This window comes from Silurus aristotelis (genome assembly GCF_946808225.1).
Source record: "Silurus aristotelis genome assembly, chromosome: 5".
In the NCBI taxonomy this organism is placed as follows: domain Eukaryota; kingdom Metazoa; phylum Chordata; class Actinopteri; order Siluriformes; family Siluridae; genus Silurus; species Silurus aristotelis.
The window spans coordinates 170,030-187,874 of NC_139578.1; the positions used below are offsets into that span (position 1 = coordinate 170,030).

General features: G+C 44.8%; 1 protein-coding gene across 3 annotated transcripts; it reads left to right on the forward strand.

The window, feature by feature from the left end:
- Positions 1-12,889: 12,889 nt before the first annotated feature.
- LOC310725692 (translocation protein SEC62-like) lies at positions 12,890-17,736 on the forward strand. Of its 3 annotated transcripts, none has more exons than XM_083540713.1 (9): positions 12,890-13,044; positions 14,261-14,369; positions 14,487-14,592; positions 14,712-14,937; positions 15,090-15,185; positions 15,275-15,335; positions 15,468-15,587; positions 15,679-16,461; positions 16,499-17,736. In XM_083540713.1, exons 1-8 carry the CDS (start codon positions 13,009-13,011, stop codon positions 16,125-16,127), a joined length of 1,203 nt encoding a protein of 400 aa, XP_083396839.1. In that variant the 5' UTR covers positions 12,890-13,008; the 3' UTR covers positions 16,128-16,461; positions 16,499-17,736. The 3 variants fall into 3 exon arrangements, with proteins under 3 accessions (XP_083396839.1, XP_083396840.1, XP_083396841.1); XM_083540714.1 differs by having other exon boundaries at positions 15,679-16,447; positions 17,113-17,736; XM_083540715.1 differs by lacking the exon at positions 12,890-13,044 and adding an exon at positions 13,057-13,433.
- Positions 17,737-17,845: the final 109 nt, after the last annotated feature.

A 17,845-nucleotide genomic window follows, 5' to 3' on the forward strand; every position in this document is an offset into this window, starting at 1 on the left:
TGGTACGTGTATGTGTACGTGTATGTGGTACGTGTATGTGTACGTGTATGTGTACGTGTATGTGGTACGTGTATGTGTACGTGTATGTGTACGTGTATGTGGTACGTGTATGTGTACGTGTATGTGGTACGTGTATGTGGTACGTGTATGTGTACGTGTATGTGTACGTGTATGTGTACGTGTATGTGTACGTGTATGTGTACGTGTATGTGGTACGTGTATGTGTACGTGTATGTGTACGTGTATGTGGTACGTGTATGTGTACGTGTATGTGTACGTGTATGTGGTACGTGTATGTGGTACGTGTATGTGTACGTGTATGTGTACGTGTATGTGGTACGTGTATGTGGTACGTGTACGTGTACGTGTATGTGGTACGTGTACGTGTACGTGTACGTGTATGTGGTACGTGTACGTGTACGTGTATGTGGTACGTGTACGTGTACGTGTACGTGTACGTGTATGTGGTACGTGTACGTGTACGTGTATGTGTACGTGTATGTGTACGTGTATGTGGTACGTGTATGTGTACGTGTATGTGTACGTGTATGTGTACGTGTATGTGGTACGTGTATGTGGTACGTGTATGTGTACGTGTATGTGGTACGTGTATGTGTACGTGTATGTGTACGTGTATGTGGTACGTGTATGTGTACGTGTATGTGGTACGTGTATGTGTACGTGTATGTGGTACGTGTATGTGTACGTGTATGTGGTACGTGTATGTGTACGTGTATGTGTACGTGTATGTGGTACGTGTATGTGGTACGTGTATGTGTACGTGTATGTGGTACGTGTATGTGTACGTGTATGTGGTACGTGTATGTGTACGTGTATGTGTACGTGTATGTGGTACGTGTATGTGTACGTGTATGTGGTACGTGTATGTGGTACGTGTATGTGGTACGTGTATGTGGTACGTGTATGTGTACGTGTATGTGGTACGTGTATGTGTACGTGTATGTGTACGTGTATGTGGTACGTGTATGTGTACGTGTATGTGTACGTGTATGTGTACGTGTATGTGGTACGTGTATGTGTACGTGTATGTGTACGTGTATGTGGTACGTGTATGTGTACGTGTATGTGTAAGTGTATGTGGTACGTGTATGTGTACGTGTATGTGTACGTGTATGTGATACGTGTATGTGTACGTGTATGTGTACGTGTATGTGTACGTGTATGTGGTACGTGTATGTGTACGTGTATGTGTACGTGTATGTGGTACGTGTATGTGGTACGTGTATGTGTACGTGTATGTGGTACGTGTATGTGTACGTGTATGTGTACGTGTATGTGTACGTGTATGTGTACGTGTATGTGGTACGTGTATGTGTACGTGTATGTGGTACGTGTATGTGGTACGTGTATGTGTACGTGTATGTGTACGTGTATGTGGTACGTGTATGTGTACGTGTATGTGGTACGTGTATGTGTACGTGTATGTGTACGTGTATGTGTACGTGTATGTGGTACGTGTATGTGTACGTGTATGTGTACGTGTATGTGGTACGTGTATGTGTACGTGTATGTGTACGTGTATGTGGTACGTGTATGTGGTACGTGTATGTGTACGTGTATGTGGTACGTGTATGTGGTACGTGTATGTGTACGTGTATGTGGTACGTGTATGTGTACGTGTATGTGTACGTGTATGTGGTACGTGTATGTGTACGTGTATGTGTACGTGTATGTGTACGTGTATGTGGTACGTGTATGTGTACGTGTATGTGGTACGTGTATGTGTACGTGTATGTGTACGTGTATGTGTACGTGTATGTGGTACGTGTATGTGTACGTGTATGTGTACGTGTATGTGTACGTGTATGTGGCACGTGTATGTGGCACGTGTATGTGGTACGTGTATGTGTACGTGTATGTGTACGTGTATGTGGTACGTGTATGTGTACGTGTATGTGTACGTGTATGTGGTACGTGTATGTGTACGTGTATGTGTACGTGTATGTGGTACGTGTATGTGGTACGTGTATGTGTACGTGTATGTGTACGTGTATGTGGTACGTGTATGTGTACGTGTATGTGTACGTGTATGTGTACGTGTATGTGGCACGTGTATGTGGCACGTGTATGTGGTACGTGTATGTGTACGTGTATGTGTACGTGTATGTGGTACGTGTATGTGTACGTGTATGTGTACGTGTATGTGGTACGTGTATGTGGTACGTGTATGTGTACGTGTATGTGGTACGTGTATGTGTACGTGTATGTGTACGTGTATGTGGTACGTGTATGTGTACGTGTATGTGTACGTGTATGTGTACGTGTATGTGGTACGTGTATGTGTACGTGTATGTGTACGTGTATGTGGTACGTGTATGTGTACGTGTATGTGTACGTGTATGTGGTACGTGTATGTGTACGTGTATGTGTACGTGTATGTGGTACGTGTATGTGTACGTGTATGTGTACGTGTATGTGGTACGTGTATGTGTACGTGTATGTGGTACGTGTATGTGGTACGTGTATGTGTACGTGTATGTGGTACGTGTATGTGGTACGTGTATGTGTACGTGTATGTGTACGTGTATGTGTACGTGTATGTGGTACGTGTATGTGTACGTGTATGTGTACGTGTATGTGGTACGTGTATGTGTACGTGTATGTGTACGTGTATGTGTACGTGTATGTGTACGTGTATGTGTATGTGGTACGTGTACGTGTACGTGTACGTGTACGTGTACGTGTACGTGTACGTGTATGTGTACGTGTATGTGTATGTGGTACGTGTATGTGTATGTGTACGTGTATGTGTATGTGGTACGTGTATGTGGTACGTGTATGTGTACGTGTATGTGGTACGTGTATGTGGTACGTGTATGTGTACGTGTATGTGGTACGTGTATGTGTACGTGTATGTGTACGTGTATGTGTACGTGTATGTGGTACGTGTATGTGGTACGTGTATGTGTACGTGTATGTGTACGTGTATGTGGTACGTGTATGTGTACGTGTATGTGGTACGTGTATGTGTACGTGTATGTGTACGTGTATGTGGTACGTGTATGTGTACGTGTATGTGGTACGTGTATGTGTACGTGTATGTGGTACGTGTATGTGTACGTGTATGTGTACGTGTATGTGGTACGTGTGTGTACGTGTATGTGTACGTGTATGTGGTACGTGTATGTGTACGTGTATGTGGTACGTGTATGTGTACGTGTATGTGTACGTGTATGTGGTACGTGTATGTGTACGTGTATGTGTACGTGTATGTGTATGTGGTACGTGTATGTGGTACGTGTATGTGTACGTGTATGTGGTACGTGTATGTGGTACGTGTATGTGTACGTGTATGTGGTACGTGTATGTGTACGTGTATGTGTACGTGTATGTGGTACGTGTGTGTACGTGTATGTGTACGTGTATGTGGTACGTGTATGTGTACGTGTATGTGGTACGTGTATGTGTACGTGTATGTGTACGTGTATGTGGTACGTGTATGTGTATGTGTACGTGTATGTGTACGTGGTACGTGTATGTGTACGTGTATGTGGTACGTGTATGTGTACGTGTATGTGTACGTGTATGTGGTACGTGTATGTGTATGTGTACGTGTATGTGTACGTGTATGTGGTACGTGTATGTGTACGTGTATGTGTACGTGTATGTGGTACGTGTATGTGTATGTGTATGTGGTACGTGTATGTGTACGTGTATGTGGTACGTGTATGTGTACGTGTATGTGTACGTGTATGTGGTACGTGTATGTGTACGTGTATGTGTACGTGTATGTGTATGTGGTACGTGTATGTGTACGTGTATGTGTACGTGTATGTGGTACGTGTATGTGTACGTGTATGTGGTACGTGTATGTGTACGTGTATGTGTACGTGTATGTGTACGTGTATGTGGTACGTGTATGTGTACGTGTATGTGTACGTGTATGTGGTACGTGTATGTGTACGTGTATGTGGTACGTGTATGTGTACGTGTATGTGTACGTGTATGTGTACGTGTATGTGGTACGTGTATGTGTACGTGTATGTGGTACGTGTGTGTACGTGTATGTGTACGTGTATGTGGTACGTGTATGTGTACGTGTATGTGGTACGTGTATGTGTACGTGTATGTGTACGTGTATGTGGTACGTGTATGTGTACGTGTATGTGTACGTGTATGTGTACGTGTATGTGGTACGTGTATGTGGTACGTGTATGTGTACGTGTATGTGGTACGTGTATGTGTACGTGTATGTGTACGTGTATGTGGTACGTGTATGTGTACGTGTATGTGTACGTGTATGTGTACGTGTATGTGGTACGTGTATGTGTACGTGTATGTGGTACGTGTATGTGTACGTGTATGTGTACGTGTATGTGTACGTGTATGTGTACGTGTATGTGGTACGTGTATGTGTACGTGTATGTGGTACGTTTATGTGTACGTGTATGTGGTACGTGTATGTGTACGTGTATGTGTACGTGTATGTGTACGTGTATGTGGTACGTGTATGTGTACGTGTATGTGGTACGTGTGTGTACGTGTATGTGTACGTGTATGTGGTACGTGTATGTGTACGTGTATGTGGTACGTGTATGTGTACGTGTATGTGTACGTGTATGTGGTACGTGTATGTGTACGTGTATGTGTACGTGTATGTGTACGTGTATGTGGTACGTGTATGTGGTACGTGTATGTGTACGTGTATGTGGTACGTGTATGTGTACGTGTATGTGTACGTGTATGTGGTACGTGTATGTGTACGTGTATGTGTACGTGTATGTGTACGTGTATGTGGTACGTGTATGTGTACGTGTATGTGGTACGTGTATGTGTACGTGTATGTGTACGTGTATGTGTACGTGTATGTGTACGTGTATGTGGTACGTGTATGTGTACGTGTATGTGGTACGTTTATGTGTACGTGTATGTGGTACGTGTATGTGTACGTGTATGTGTACGTGTATGTGTACGTGTATGTGGTACGTGTATGTGTACGTGTACGTGTACGTGTATGTGGTACGTGTACGTGTACGTGTACGTGTACGTGTATGTGGTACGTGTACGTGTACGTGTATGTGGTACGTGTACGTGTACGTGTACGTGTATGTGGTACGTGTATGTGTACGTGTATGTGTACGTGTATGTGTACGTGTATGTGGTACGTGTATGTGTACGTGTATGTGTACGTGTATGTGTACGTGTATGTGTATGTGGTACGTGTATGTGTATGTGGTATGTGTATGTGTACGTGTATGTGGTACGTGTATGTGTACGTGTATGTGGTACGTGTATATGTACGTGTATGTGTACGTGTATGTGGTACGTGTATATGTACGTGTATGTGTACGTGTATGTGGTACGTGTATGTGTACGTGTATGTGTATGTGGTACGTGTACGTGTATGTGTACGTGTATGTGTATGTGGTACGTGTATGTGTACGTGTATGTGTACGTGTATGTGGTACGTGTATGTGTACGTGTATGTGGTACGTGTATGTGTACGTGTATGTGGTACGTGTATGTGTACGTGTATGTGGTACGTGTATGTGTACGTGTATGTGTACGTGTATGTGGTACGTGTATGTGTACGTGTATGTGGTACGTGTATGTGTACGTGTATGTGTACGTGTATGTGTACGTGTATGTGTATGTGGTACGTGTACGTGTATGTGGTATGTGTACGTGTATGTGTACGTGTATGTGGTACGTGTATGTGTACGTGTATGTGTATGTGGTACGTGTACGTGTATGTGTACGTGTATGTGTACGTGGTACGTGTATATGTACGTGTATGTGTACGTGTATGTGGTACGTGTATGTGTACGTGTATGTGGTACGTGTATGTGTACGTGTATGTGTACGTGTATGTGGTACGTGTATGTGTACGTGTATGTGGTACGTTTATGTGTACGTGTATGTGTACGTGTATGTGGTACGTGTATGTGTACGTGTATGTGTACGTGTATGTGTACGTGTATGTGGTACGTGTATGTGTACGTGTATGTGGTACGTGTATGTGGTACGTGTATGTGGTACGTGTATGTGGTACGTGTATGTGTACGTGTATGTGTACGTGTATGTGTACGTGTATGTGTACGTGTATGTGTACGTGTATGTGGTACGTGTATGTGTACGTGTATGTGTACGTGTATGTGTATGTGGTACGTGTATGTGTACGTGTACGTGTACGTGTACGTGTACGTGTACGTGTACGTGTACGTGTATGTGTATGTGGTACGTGTATGTGTATGTGTACGTGTATGTGTATGTGGTACGTGTATGTGTACGTGTATGTGGTACGTGTATGTGTACGTGTATGTGGTACGTGTATGTGGTACGTGTATGTGTACGTGTATGTGGTACGTGTATGTGTACGTGTATGTGTACGTGTATGTGGTACGTGTATGTGGTACGTGTATGTGTACGTGTATGTGTACGTGTATGTGGTACGTGTATGTGTACGTGTATGTGGTACGTGTATGTGTATGTGTACGTGTATGTGGTACGTGTATGTGTACGTGTATGTGGTACGTGTATGTGTACGTGTATGTGGTACGTGTATGTGTACGTGTATGTGTACGTGTATGTGGTACGTGTGTGTACGTGTATGTGTACGTGTATGTGGTACGTGTATGTGTACGTGTATGTGGTACGTGTATGTGTATGTGTATGTGTACGTGTATGTGGTACGTGTATGTGTACGTGTATGTGTACGTGTATGTGTATGTGGTACGTGTATGTGGTACGTGTATGTGTACGTGTATGTGGTACGTGTATGTGGTACGTGTATGTGTACGTGTATGTGGTACGTGTATGTGGTACGTGTATGTGTACGTGTATGTGTACGTGTGTGTACGTGTATGTGTACGTGTATGTGTACGTGTATGTGGTACGTGTATGTGTACGTGTATGTGGTACGTGTATGTGTACGTGTATGTGTACGTGTATGTGGTACGTGTATGTGTATGTGTACGTGTATGTGTACGTGGTACGTGTATGTGTACGTGTATGTGGTACGTGTATGTGTACGTGTATGTGTACGTGTATGTGGTACGTGTATGTGTATGTGTACGTGTATGTGTACGTGTATGTGGTACGTGTATGTGTACGTGTATGTGTACGTGTATGTGGTACGTGTATGTGTATGTGTATGTGGTACGTGTATGTGTACGTGTATGTGGTACGTGTATGTGTACGTGTATGTGTACGTGTATGTGGTACGTGTATGTGTACGTGTATGTGTACGTGTATGTGTATGTGGTACGTGTATGTGTACGTGTATGTGTACGTGTATGTGGTACGTGTATGTGTACGTGTATGTGGTACGTGTATGTGTACGTGTATGTGTACGTGTATGTGTACGTGTATGTGGTACGTGTATGTGTACGTGTATGTGTACGTGTATGTGGTACGTGTATGTGTACGTGTATGTGGTACGTGTATGTGTACGTGTATGTGTACGTGTATGTGTACGTGTATGTGGTACGTGTATGTGTACGTGTATGTGGTACGTGTGTGTACGTGTATGTGTACGTGTATGTGGTACGTGTATGTGTACGTGTATGTGGTACGTGTATGTGTATGTGTATGTGTACGTGTATGTGGTATGTGTATGTGTACGTGTATGTGTACGTGTATGTGTATGTGGTACGTGTATGTGGTACGTGTATGTGTACGTGTATGTGGTACGTGTATGTGGTACGTGTATGTGTACGTGTATGTGTACGTGTATGTGGTACGTGTGTGTACGTGTATGTGTACGTGTATGTGGTACGTGTATGTGTATGTGTATGTGGTACGTGTATGTGTACGTGTATGTGTACGTGTATGTGGTACGTGTATGTGGTACGTGTATGTGTACGTGTATGTGTACGTGTATGTGGTACGTGTGTGTACGTGTATGTGTACGTGTATGTGGTACGTGTATGTGTATGTGTACGTGGTACGTGTATGTGTACGTGTATGTGTACGTGTATGTGTACGTGTATGTGTACGTGTATGTGGTACGTGTATGTGTATGTGTATGTGTATGTGGTACGTGTATGTGTACGTGTATGTGTACGTGTATGTGGTACGTGTATGTGTATGTGTACGTGTATGTGTACGTGTATGTGGTACGTGTATGTGTACGTGTATGTGGTACGTGTATGTGTACGTGTATGTGGTACGTGTATGTGTACGTGTATGTGTACGTGTATGTGGTACGTGTATGTGTACGTGTATGTGTACGTGTATGTGGTACGTGTATGTGTACGTGTATGTGTATGTGGTACGTGTATGTGTACGTGTATGTGTACGTGTATGTGGTACGTGTATGTGTATGTGTACGTGTATGTGTACGTGGTACGTGTATGTGTACGTGTACGTGTACGTGTATGTGGTACGTGTATGTGTACGTGTATGTGTACGTGTATGTGGTACGTGTATGTGTATGTGTATGTGTATGTGGTACGTGTATGTGTACGTGTATGTGTACGTGTATGTGGTACATGTATGTGTACGTGTATGTGGTACGTGTATGTGTACGTGTATGTGTACGTGTATGTGGTACGTGTATGTGTACGTGTATGTGGTACGTGTATGTGTACGTGTATGTGTATGTGGTACGTGTATGTGTACGTGTATGTGGTACGTGTATGTGTACGTGTATGTGTACGTGTATGTGGTACGTGTATGTGTACGTGTATGTGTACGTGTATGTGGTACGTGTATGTGTACGTGTATGTGTATGTGGTACGTGTATGTGGTACGTGTATGTGTACGTGTATGTGGTACGTGTATGTGTACGTGTATGTGGTACGTGTATGTGTACGTGTATGTGGTACGTGTATGTGTACGTGTATGTGTACGTGTATGTGGTACGTGTATGTGTACGTGTACGTGTATGTGTACGTGTATGTGTACGTGTATGTGGTACGTGTATGTGTACGTGTATGTGGTACGTGTATGTGTACGTGTATGTGTACGTGTATGTGGTACGTGTATGTGTACGTGTATGTGGTACGTGTATGTGTACGTGTATGTGGTACGTGTATGTGTACGTGTATGTGGTACGTGTACGTGTATGTGTACGTGTATGTGTACGTGTATGTGGTACATGTATGTGTACGTGTATGTGTACGTGTATGTGTACGTGTATGTGGTACGTGTATGTGTACGTGTATGTGGTACGTGTATGTGTATGTGTATGTGGTACGTGTATGTGTACGTGTATGTGTACGTGTATGTGGTACGTGTATGTGTACGTGTATGTGTACGTGTATGTGTACGTGTATGTGGTACGTGTATGTGTACGTGTATGTGGTACGTGTATGTGTACGTGTATGTGTACGTGTATGTGGTACGTGTATGTGGTACGTGTATGTGTACGTGTATGTGGTACGTGTACGTGTATGTGTACGTGTATGTGGTATGTGTATGTGGTACGTGTATGTGTACGTGTATGTGGTATGTGTATGTGGTACGTGTACGTGTATGTGTACGTGTATGTGGTACGTGTATGTGGTACGTGTATGTGGTACGTGCATGTGGTACGTGTATGTGGTACGTGTATGTGGTACGTGTATGTGTATGTGTATGTGGTATGTGTATGTGGTACGTGTATGTGTATGTGTATGTGGTACGTGTATGTGGTACGTGTATGTGGTACGTGTATGTGTATGTGTATGTGTATGTGGTACGTGTATGTGTACGTGTATGTGGTACGTGTATGTGGTACGTGTATGTGTATGTGTATGTGGTACGTGTATGTGGTACGTGTATGTGGTACGTGTATGTGTATGTGTATGTGTATGTGGTACGTGTATGTGTATGTCTATGTGGTATGTGTATGTGGTACGTGTATGTGTATGTGTATGTGGTACGTGTATGTGGTACGTGTATGTGGTACGTGTATGTGTATGTGTATGTGTATGTGGTACGTGTATGTGTACGTGTATGTGGTACGTGTATGTGGTACGTGTATGTGTATGTGTATGTGGTACGTGTATGTGGTACGTGTATGTGGTACGTGTATGTGTATGTGTATGTGGTACGTGTATGTGTATGTCTATGTGGTACGTGTATGTGGTACGTGTATGTGGTACGTGTATGTGTATGTGTATGTCGTATGTGTATGTGGTACGTGTATGTGGTACGTGTATGTGGTACGTGTATGTGTATGTGTATGTGGTATGTGTATGTGGTACGTGTATGTGTATGTGTATGTCGTATGTGTATGTGGTACGTGTATGTGGTACGTGTATGTGGTACGTGTATGTGGTACGTGTATGTGTATGTGTATGTGGTATGTGTATGTGGTACGTGTATGTGGTACGTGTATGTGGTACGTGTATGTGTATGTGTATGTCGTATGTGTATGTGGTACGTGTATGTGGTACGTGTATGTGGTACGTGTATGTGTATGTGTATGTGGTATGTGTATGTGGTATGTGTATGTGGTACGTGTACGTGTATGTGGTACGTGTTTGTGTAGGTACGTGGTACGTGTTTGTGTACGTGTATGTGGTACGTGTACGTGGTACGTGTTTGTGTACGTGGTACGTGTTTGTGGTTCCTCCACATAATTTTCCCACAAAGTCGGAGACACACAGTTGTACTTGTTCATGGACGAAATGTTTTTCTTCATTTGAACCAGGAGACCCAAACCTGTTCCAGCATGCCAATGCCCCTGTGCACACAGCCAGCTCCATGAAGATCTGCTTTCCATTTTTTAAAGTGGAAGATCTCCTGCTAAAAAACCCTATTGAACACCTTTAGAGTAAATGTGATGCTGACTGCACCCCAGCCCTCCTCACCTTCTCACCCACATCCTGACTTTACCTCACACTTTTGTAGCTGAATGAATCTCCACAAAATCTAGTAGAACAGTGGAGCTCATTATAACAGCACATGGGGACTAAATGCAAAATGTGATATTTAGAAAGTTTATGTTTATTTATATTGAGGAAGTTTTAGTTTATATAACAGAGTTTTGGAGATGATCCTGATTTATACTGATTTTATTAGTATATCTGCTGAACAAATGCTCAAATGTTTCATCATTCTGCTGAAACCTTCATCTTACTGAGAAATAAACTGCTTTCACAAAAACAATCAAAAATTCAATATGTATTAAATAAATCCATTAATAAAGAATTGAACTCATGGGAGAAAGTCACACAAAACTTTAGGAAAATGATTAATTTCACTGAAGAAACCACAGCCACAGTAAACATCAGTGTGTGAAAGCTAGCGTACCCTTGTTGTGCTAACTCTGATCACTAATCTGCAGCATGTGTTTGTACAGAACTTGCAGGCGGAAGTTAAGTGAAGTAAGTCGGTTTTGCAGTGAGAACCTCTGCACGAACCATGTGCTTCCTCACATCAGCCTTCAGGAGCACTGAGGAGCGATAAATGCAGAACAAGTGGATTTAACACCAAGCTGAAGACATCAGAATTTATGAGAGTGTCAGGATGAAGTAAACTGTCTAAGAGTGACCTGCCAACAAGTGACATGCCAAAGAGAGACCTGTCTAAGAGAGACCTGTCTAAGAGTGACTTCTCTAAGAGAGACCTGTCTAAGATTAACCTTCCTTAGAGGTACCTACCTAAGAGGAACCTGCCAAAGAGTGACCTGTCTAAGAGTGACTTCTCTAAGAGGTACCTACCTAAGAGGAACCTGCCAAAGAGAGACCTGTCTAAGAGTGACTTCTCTAAGAGGTACCTACCTAAGAGGAACCTGCCAAAGAGTGACCTGTCTAAGAGTGACTTCTCTAAGAGGTACCTACCTAAGAGGAACCTGCCAAAGAGAGACCTGTCTAAGAGTGACTTCTCTAAGAGGTACCTACCTAAGAGGAACCTGCCAAAGAGAGACCTGTCTAAGAGTGACTCCTCTAAGAGGTACCTACCTAAGAGGAACCTGCCAAAGAGAGACCTGTCTAAAAGTGACTTCTCTAAGAGGTACCTACCTAAGAGAAACCTGCCAAAGAGAGACCTGTCTAAGAGTGACTTCTCTAAGAGGTACCTACCTAAGAGGAACCTGCCAAAGAGAGACCTGTCTAAGAGTGACTTCTCTAAGAGGTACCTACCTAAGAGGAACCTGCCAAAGAGAGACCTGTCTAAGAGTGACTTCTCTAAGAGGTACCTACCTAAGAGAAACCTGCCAAAGAGAGACCTGTCTAAGAGTGACTTCTCTAAGAGGTACCTACCTAAGAGGAACCTGCCAAAGAGAGACCTGTCTAAGAGTGACTTCTCTAAGAGGTACCTACCTAAGAGAAACCTGCCAAAGAGAGACCTGTCTAAGAGTGACTTCTCTAAGAGGTACCTACCTAAGAGGAACCTGCCGAAGAGAGACCTGTCTAAGAGTGACTTCTCTAAGAGGTACCTACCTAAGAGGAACCTGCCAAAGAGAGACCTGTCTAAGAGAGACCTGTCTAAGAGTGATCTGCCCAAGAGTGATCTGCCCAAGAGTGATCGGTCTAAGAGTGACCTTCGTAAGAGTGACCTGCACAGCAGCAACAAAACAAAGTACTTTTTCTGCCCTTCAGGAGGCTCTGTGATGGCTAGAGATACACTGTGCTCATTACTATGCTAACAGAAATGAAACTTGTCTCTGGCACTCAACTAAACTAACTGAAGAGGTTTGTGTTCACTGACCTACTACAACCAATGAGATGCAGAATAAAGATTTTATGGATTGACCATTATACTGTAAATAGTCCTTGAATTTACAGTAATATTTAGGCTGAATATTAAATGAAATGTTTAAAATAAAGAAACAGCTGTGTGTGTGTGTGTGTGTGTGTGTGTGTGTGTGTGTGTGTGTGTGTGTGTGTGTGTAAAATTGCAGCACAAAAGAACAATAATACAGACACGTAACGTTAAACTGGTTAAAGCTAAGCCACGCCCACACTGACACGCCCCCTCGTGCTGTAGGTGGCAGCAGAGAGCGCGCGCGCGCGCGCGGACAGACGCGGAAGAACACGTCCCGACACGTGGTACGAGCGCACGAACCGGATCACGTGATCCTGCCAAGGCGAAGTGCGGGGGGTGGATTTTAGCATCATGGCGGAGCGCAGGAGACACAAGAAGCGGATTCAGGTGAACCGACTGACACTTTCACACACACACAGAGCGGGTTTTACGAGCGGAACCGGAGCGCCGCTGGGCCCCGGGGCAAACAGGCACCGGTTCCGCCTGCGCTCGCGCGGGGTTTTGGAGCGCGCGAGCTGTTTTTAGCCGGCTATGCTAACCGAGAGGAAAGTTGTGGCCATTTTGGCGTTGAGTTTGTGTGGGAAAGTGAGAAGGAGGCCGGAGTCAGGACCTGTTACCTGTTTATTAGGGTATAACGTGTGTGTGTGTGTGTGTGTGTGTGTGTGTGTGTGTGTGAGAGAGAGAGTGTGAGAGAGAGAGAGTGTGAGAGAGAGAGAGCGCGAGAGCGCGCAGTTGAGCAGCTGTGACGATTATGGATCCAGGTGCCATGTTGGCAGGTGGGATAACGGCCTCAACTCTCACTCACACACACACACACACACACACACACACTGATCCGGACTGAGTGTCATTGTGCTCGCGCGCGCGCGCGCGTGTGTGTGTGTGTAGATTTATAGTACTTTGTGTTGATGATAATAGTTTGATGACGCATCCTGTACTCATCTTGTGTTTGTCCAATGAAATGCCCTCTCCAGAGTACTTGCTCCGCCCCCAGGGGGCGTGTCCTGCCCTACAGACGCTCTAGGTAGCAGTAAACACTGTTCTGTTCTGCGTCCTCACACACGTCTCTCTGTTCCAGCTGAATACGTGTTTGGATGTTTTTCACGTGGGTGTGTTTTGGACGGCTGATTTGATTGGTGTTGGATGAAGAACTGTGTGTATCTCCTTCGTCTCCATCAGTGAAAAAAAAATCTGTCATACCAAACTGTTGAAGCTGTGGCTCTGTTTTACTGTCAGCTGATGTTCAACCTTGACTCAGAAACACACACACACACACACACACACACACACATTAACTTTTAATGAGGACAGGTGTATGGAGGTCAAGAGGTGTGAGAAAGTGGAGATGGAGTGTGTGGGGGTGGTGGAGGAAACTTTGGTACTTTGAAGGTGAGGGAGTGGGTGGGGGTGAAGGTGAGGGAGTGGGTGGGGGTGAAGGTGAGGAAGTGGATGAGGGGTGAAGGTGGGTGGAGAATGTTCAAGAAGAGGGTGTGGTGTATCTATTAAAACACCATCGGTTGAACTCCTCGGTTTTGTTGTTTAATGGAAATCCAGATAAGTAAAGATGGTAGTTTGAAGGTGATTGATCTTGTTGTGATTCCAGGAGGTGAGTGAACCAACCAAGGAGGAGAAGGTGGTGGCCAAATACCTGCGATTCAACTGTCCTACCAAGTCCACCAACATGATGGGACACCGAGTCGACTACTTCACTGGTCAGTGTTCCTGCTTCACCACTGTTCCCACAGTGCTGTACTGCTGTGGAGCGTTTCACCGTGTGTGTGTGTGTGTGTGTGTGTGTGTGTGTGTGTGTGTGTGTGTGTGTGTTTCAGCCTCTAAAGCAGTGGACTGCCTGCTGGACTCTAAATGGGCCAAATCAAAGAAACCTGAGGAAGCTTTATTCACCACCAGAGACTCTGTGGTTGATTACTGCAACAGGTGGGTATGAAGGGATTGGATCAGATCACACGTGTCTATCTGACTGGATCTGATCTGAGGTACCGCTTAGAAGGTCCAGAGATTGATCTCCTAGTTAGAGAAACTGATTTCTCTCTCAGGCTTCTGAAGAAGCAGTTCTTCCACCGAGCCCTGAAGGTGATGAAGAAGAAACCAGAGAAAGACCTGAAGAAGGAGAAGCTGAAAGCTGATGGAGGCAAAGAGGAGGAGAAGAAGAGCAAAAAGGAGAAAGAAAAGGAGAAAGAGGAAGAAAAGAAGAGCAAGAAGGAGAAAGAGAAGGAGAAGAAGAAAGACACTGAGGCCTCAGACAGCAAGAAGGAGAAGAATGTAAGTGTTTCTTCTGAAATCATTAGTGACTGTGGGATCACCAGGTGGTGTTCTGATACCTCATGTTCCTCTGTGTGTGTGTGTGTGTGTGTGTGTGTGTGTGTGTGTGTGTGTGTGTGTGTGTGTGTGTGTGTGTGTGTGTGTGTGTGTAGGATGAAAGTCCTGGATCCCCAAAGAAGAAGAAGGAGGTGAAGAAGAAGTTTAAACTGGAGCCTCATGAAGACCAGCTGTTTCTGGATGGGAATGAGGTTCTGTAGTGCATGCGCGCGCACACACACACACACACACACACACACACACACACACACACACTAATCTCCACTCTCTCTCTGTGCAGGTGTATGTGTGGATTTATGACCCAGTTCACTTTAAAACCTTTGCTATGGGACTGGTGTTGGGTTTGTACTGATACTCATATCACACACTTTAATCAGCAAATTCTCAGTGTGGTGGGGTTAACAGTGTGTGTGTGTGTGTGTGTGTGTGTGTGTGTGTGTGTGTGTGTGTGTGTGTGTGTGTGTGTGTGATAGTGATTGCAGTCATAGCGGCGACACTGTTCCCCCTGTGGCCGGCGGAGATGAGGGTGGGTGTGTATTACCTGAGTGTGTGTGCAGGTTGCTTCGTCGCCAGCATCCTCCTCCTCGCTGTTGGTGAGATGCTCAGCCTGTTTTATTGAACTTTTCTAACACGTCTTGCATCCCTCTCTCACGTGGTTTCCATGTCTTCTCCCTCTCTCTACAGCTCGCTGTATTTTATTCCTGATCATCTGGTTGGTCACTGGGGGGCGCCATCACTTCTGGTTCCTCCCCAATCTGACTGCGGACGTGGGCTTCGTGGACTCGTTCCGTCCCATTTACACGCATGAGTACAAGGGCCCTCAGACAAGCGGCAAGAAGGGCACGGGGGAGTCCGAGTCCGATGTAAAGGGCGGCAAGATGCAGAAATCAGACAGCGAGGACAAATCAGACACCGAGAAGAAGGAGGAGGAGGAAGAGGAAGAGGAGGCAGGGAACGAGGCGGAGCGGCGCTCAGATTCGGACAGCGAGCGCAGAGAGGACGACGGCTCGCAGCACAGCAACGGAAACGACTTCGAGATGATCACGCGTGACGAGCTCGAGCAGCACACCGACGACGAAGAGGAGGAGGAAGAGGAGGAGGAGGAGGTGGAGCCTAAACCACACCAGACGTAAACTGTAAACATTCATTGAGATGAGATTCGCCCATCACATCGAACACTGCGATCTTCCACTACAGACACACACGGGTCAGAGGTCAACTCCACCCGCAGGGTCGCAATAGGGCTTCTGGAGGCCATCTTGGATTTCCTTTATTTCCTGGTTAAAAGACGCACTCAGACACACACACACACACCCACCATGTCCTTGTTTACCGATAGTGTAATTAGCATAAACTCTTCCCGAGTGTGTGTGTGTGTGTGTGTGTGTGTGTGTGTGTGTGTGTGTTCATTGTAGGCTGCTGTTCAGTTTGGACCAATGTTTCTTATTCTACCGTGTGTGTGTGTGTGTGTGTGTGTGTGTGTGTGTGTGAGTGTGTGTGTGAGAATCTCCAACGGGTTCATTGTGGTTCTCACAAGACTGAAGTAGGCGGAATCATCATCTAGGCCCCGCCCCTTTCCTATTGGTCCACATCCACAGAGTAGTCCTTCATTAGTGCCAAATCACCTGTACGCATCACTTCCTGTTTTACATTTAACTCCCGTAGCTTAAAGGTTAAAGATTATGACCTGTCCTCTCATGCTCTAGATGCCAGATTAGCAAGTAGGACTTGTCTCGGTTGCCATGGCAACCAATCCACTGACTTCCTGTGGCTGTGTCCTAAACTGCACCGTAAAGTGTTTGTGTGTCTGACACCTTTTCTATACCTTTGCTGTGTAAAACAATTCATTTTCATTTATTTAGCCGTCATGTGATCTGTTGCTGTACACACACACACACACACACACACACACACACACACACACACACACCGCTAACCCTTACACACGCTTGTCTTGTCATTTCAGCCTCATGCTCTTCAGGATGTTTTCATCACGTCACAGTGATCTTTTCTACCTCACCTGCTAACCCCTGCTCACTATGCTAGCTGTTAGCGCTAGCTAGCATAGATATCTAGCCTGTTAGCACTAGCTAGCTTGGATGTCACTATGCTGGCTAGGTGTGTGTGTGTGTGTGTGTGTGTGTGTGTGTGTGTGTGTGAGAGTTGTCTCTGTGGGCGTGGTCTGTCCATCAAATCTTGTTTCAATCTTGATGAGAATCTGTAGTATCGGTACAGTGGGAGCTCAACATCTGTAATGTGCGGAGACATGTGACCCGGCGGACTGTGGTTTGGGACACCGCCGAGCCCGGCCTTCAGAATGTTTTACTTTTCTGTATGTAAACATGTTTACCTGAAATAATCACCATGTATACATGCTATGTACGTGAAGATTCAGAACCCCCAGCCCACACACACACACACACACACACGCCGGAGTGCGTTCTGTAATTTCACTTTCTGACTCGATGGTGTAGGGAAACTTGAGGCTCGAAACCTGGAACTGTTGCAGCACTTCTTACTGATCTGTTCGTCTCATTTGCATATTCCTGTTTTCTCCGTTCGCTCGGTGACGTCATGCTCACGTGCTAGCAGGTGTTTATTTTTTATCTATATTTCCAGATAGATATAAAGCCGAGCATCGGCCTGTTGTTAGTAATTATAATAATTATAATAATGTATTAATACGTGCAGCGTTCCTCATATTTCTAAATGTGTACAAATAAAAGAAAAATGTGTACAAAACCGTAGTGTTTGTGTTTCTGATTCTCATCTCTCAATGCAATAAGTGTATAAAAATTATTTCTTAGTATCCTGATGAAGCGCATGCATGCAGAACACGAGGATCATCAGA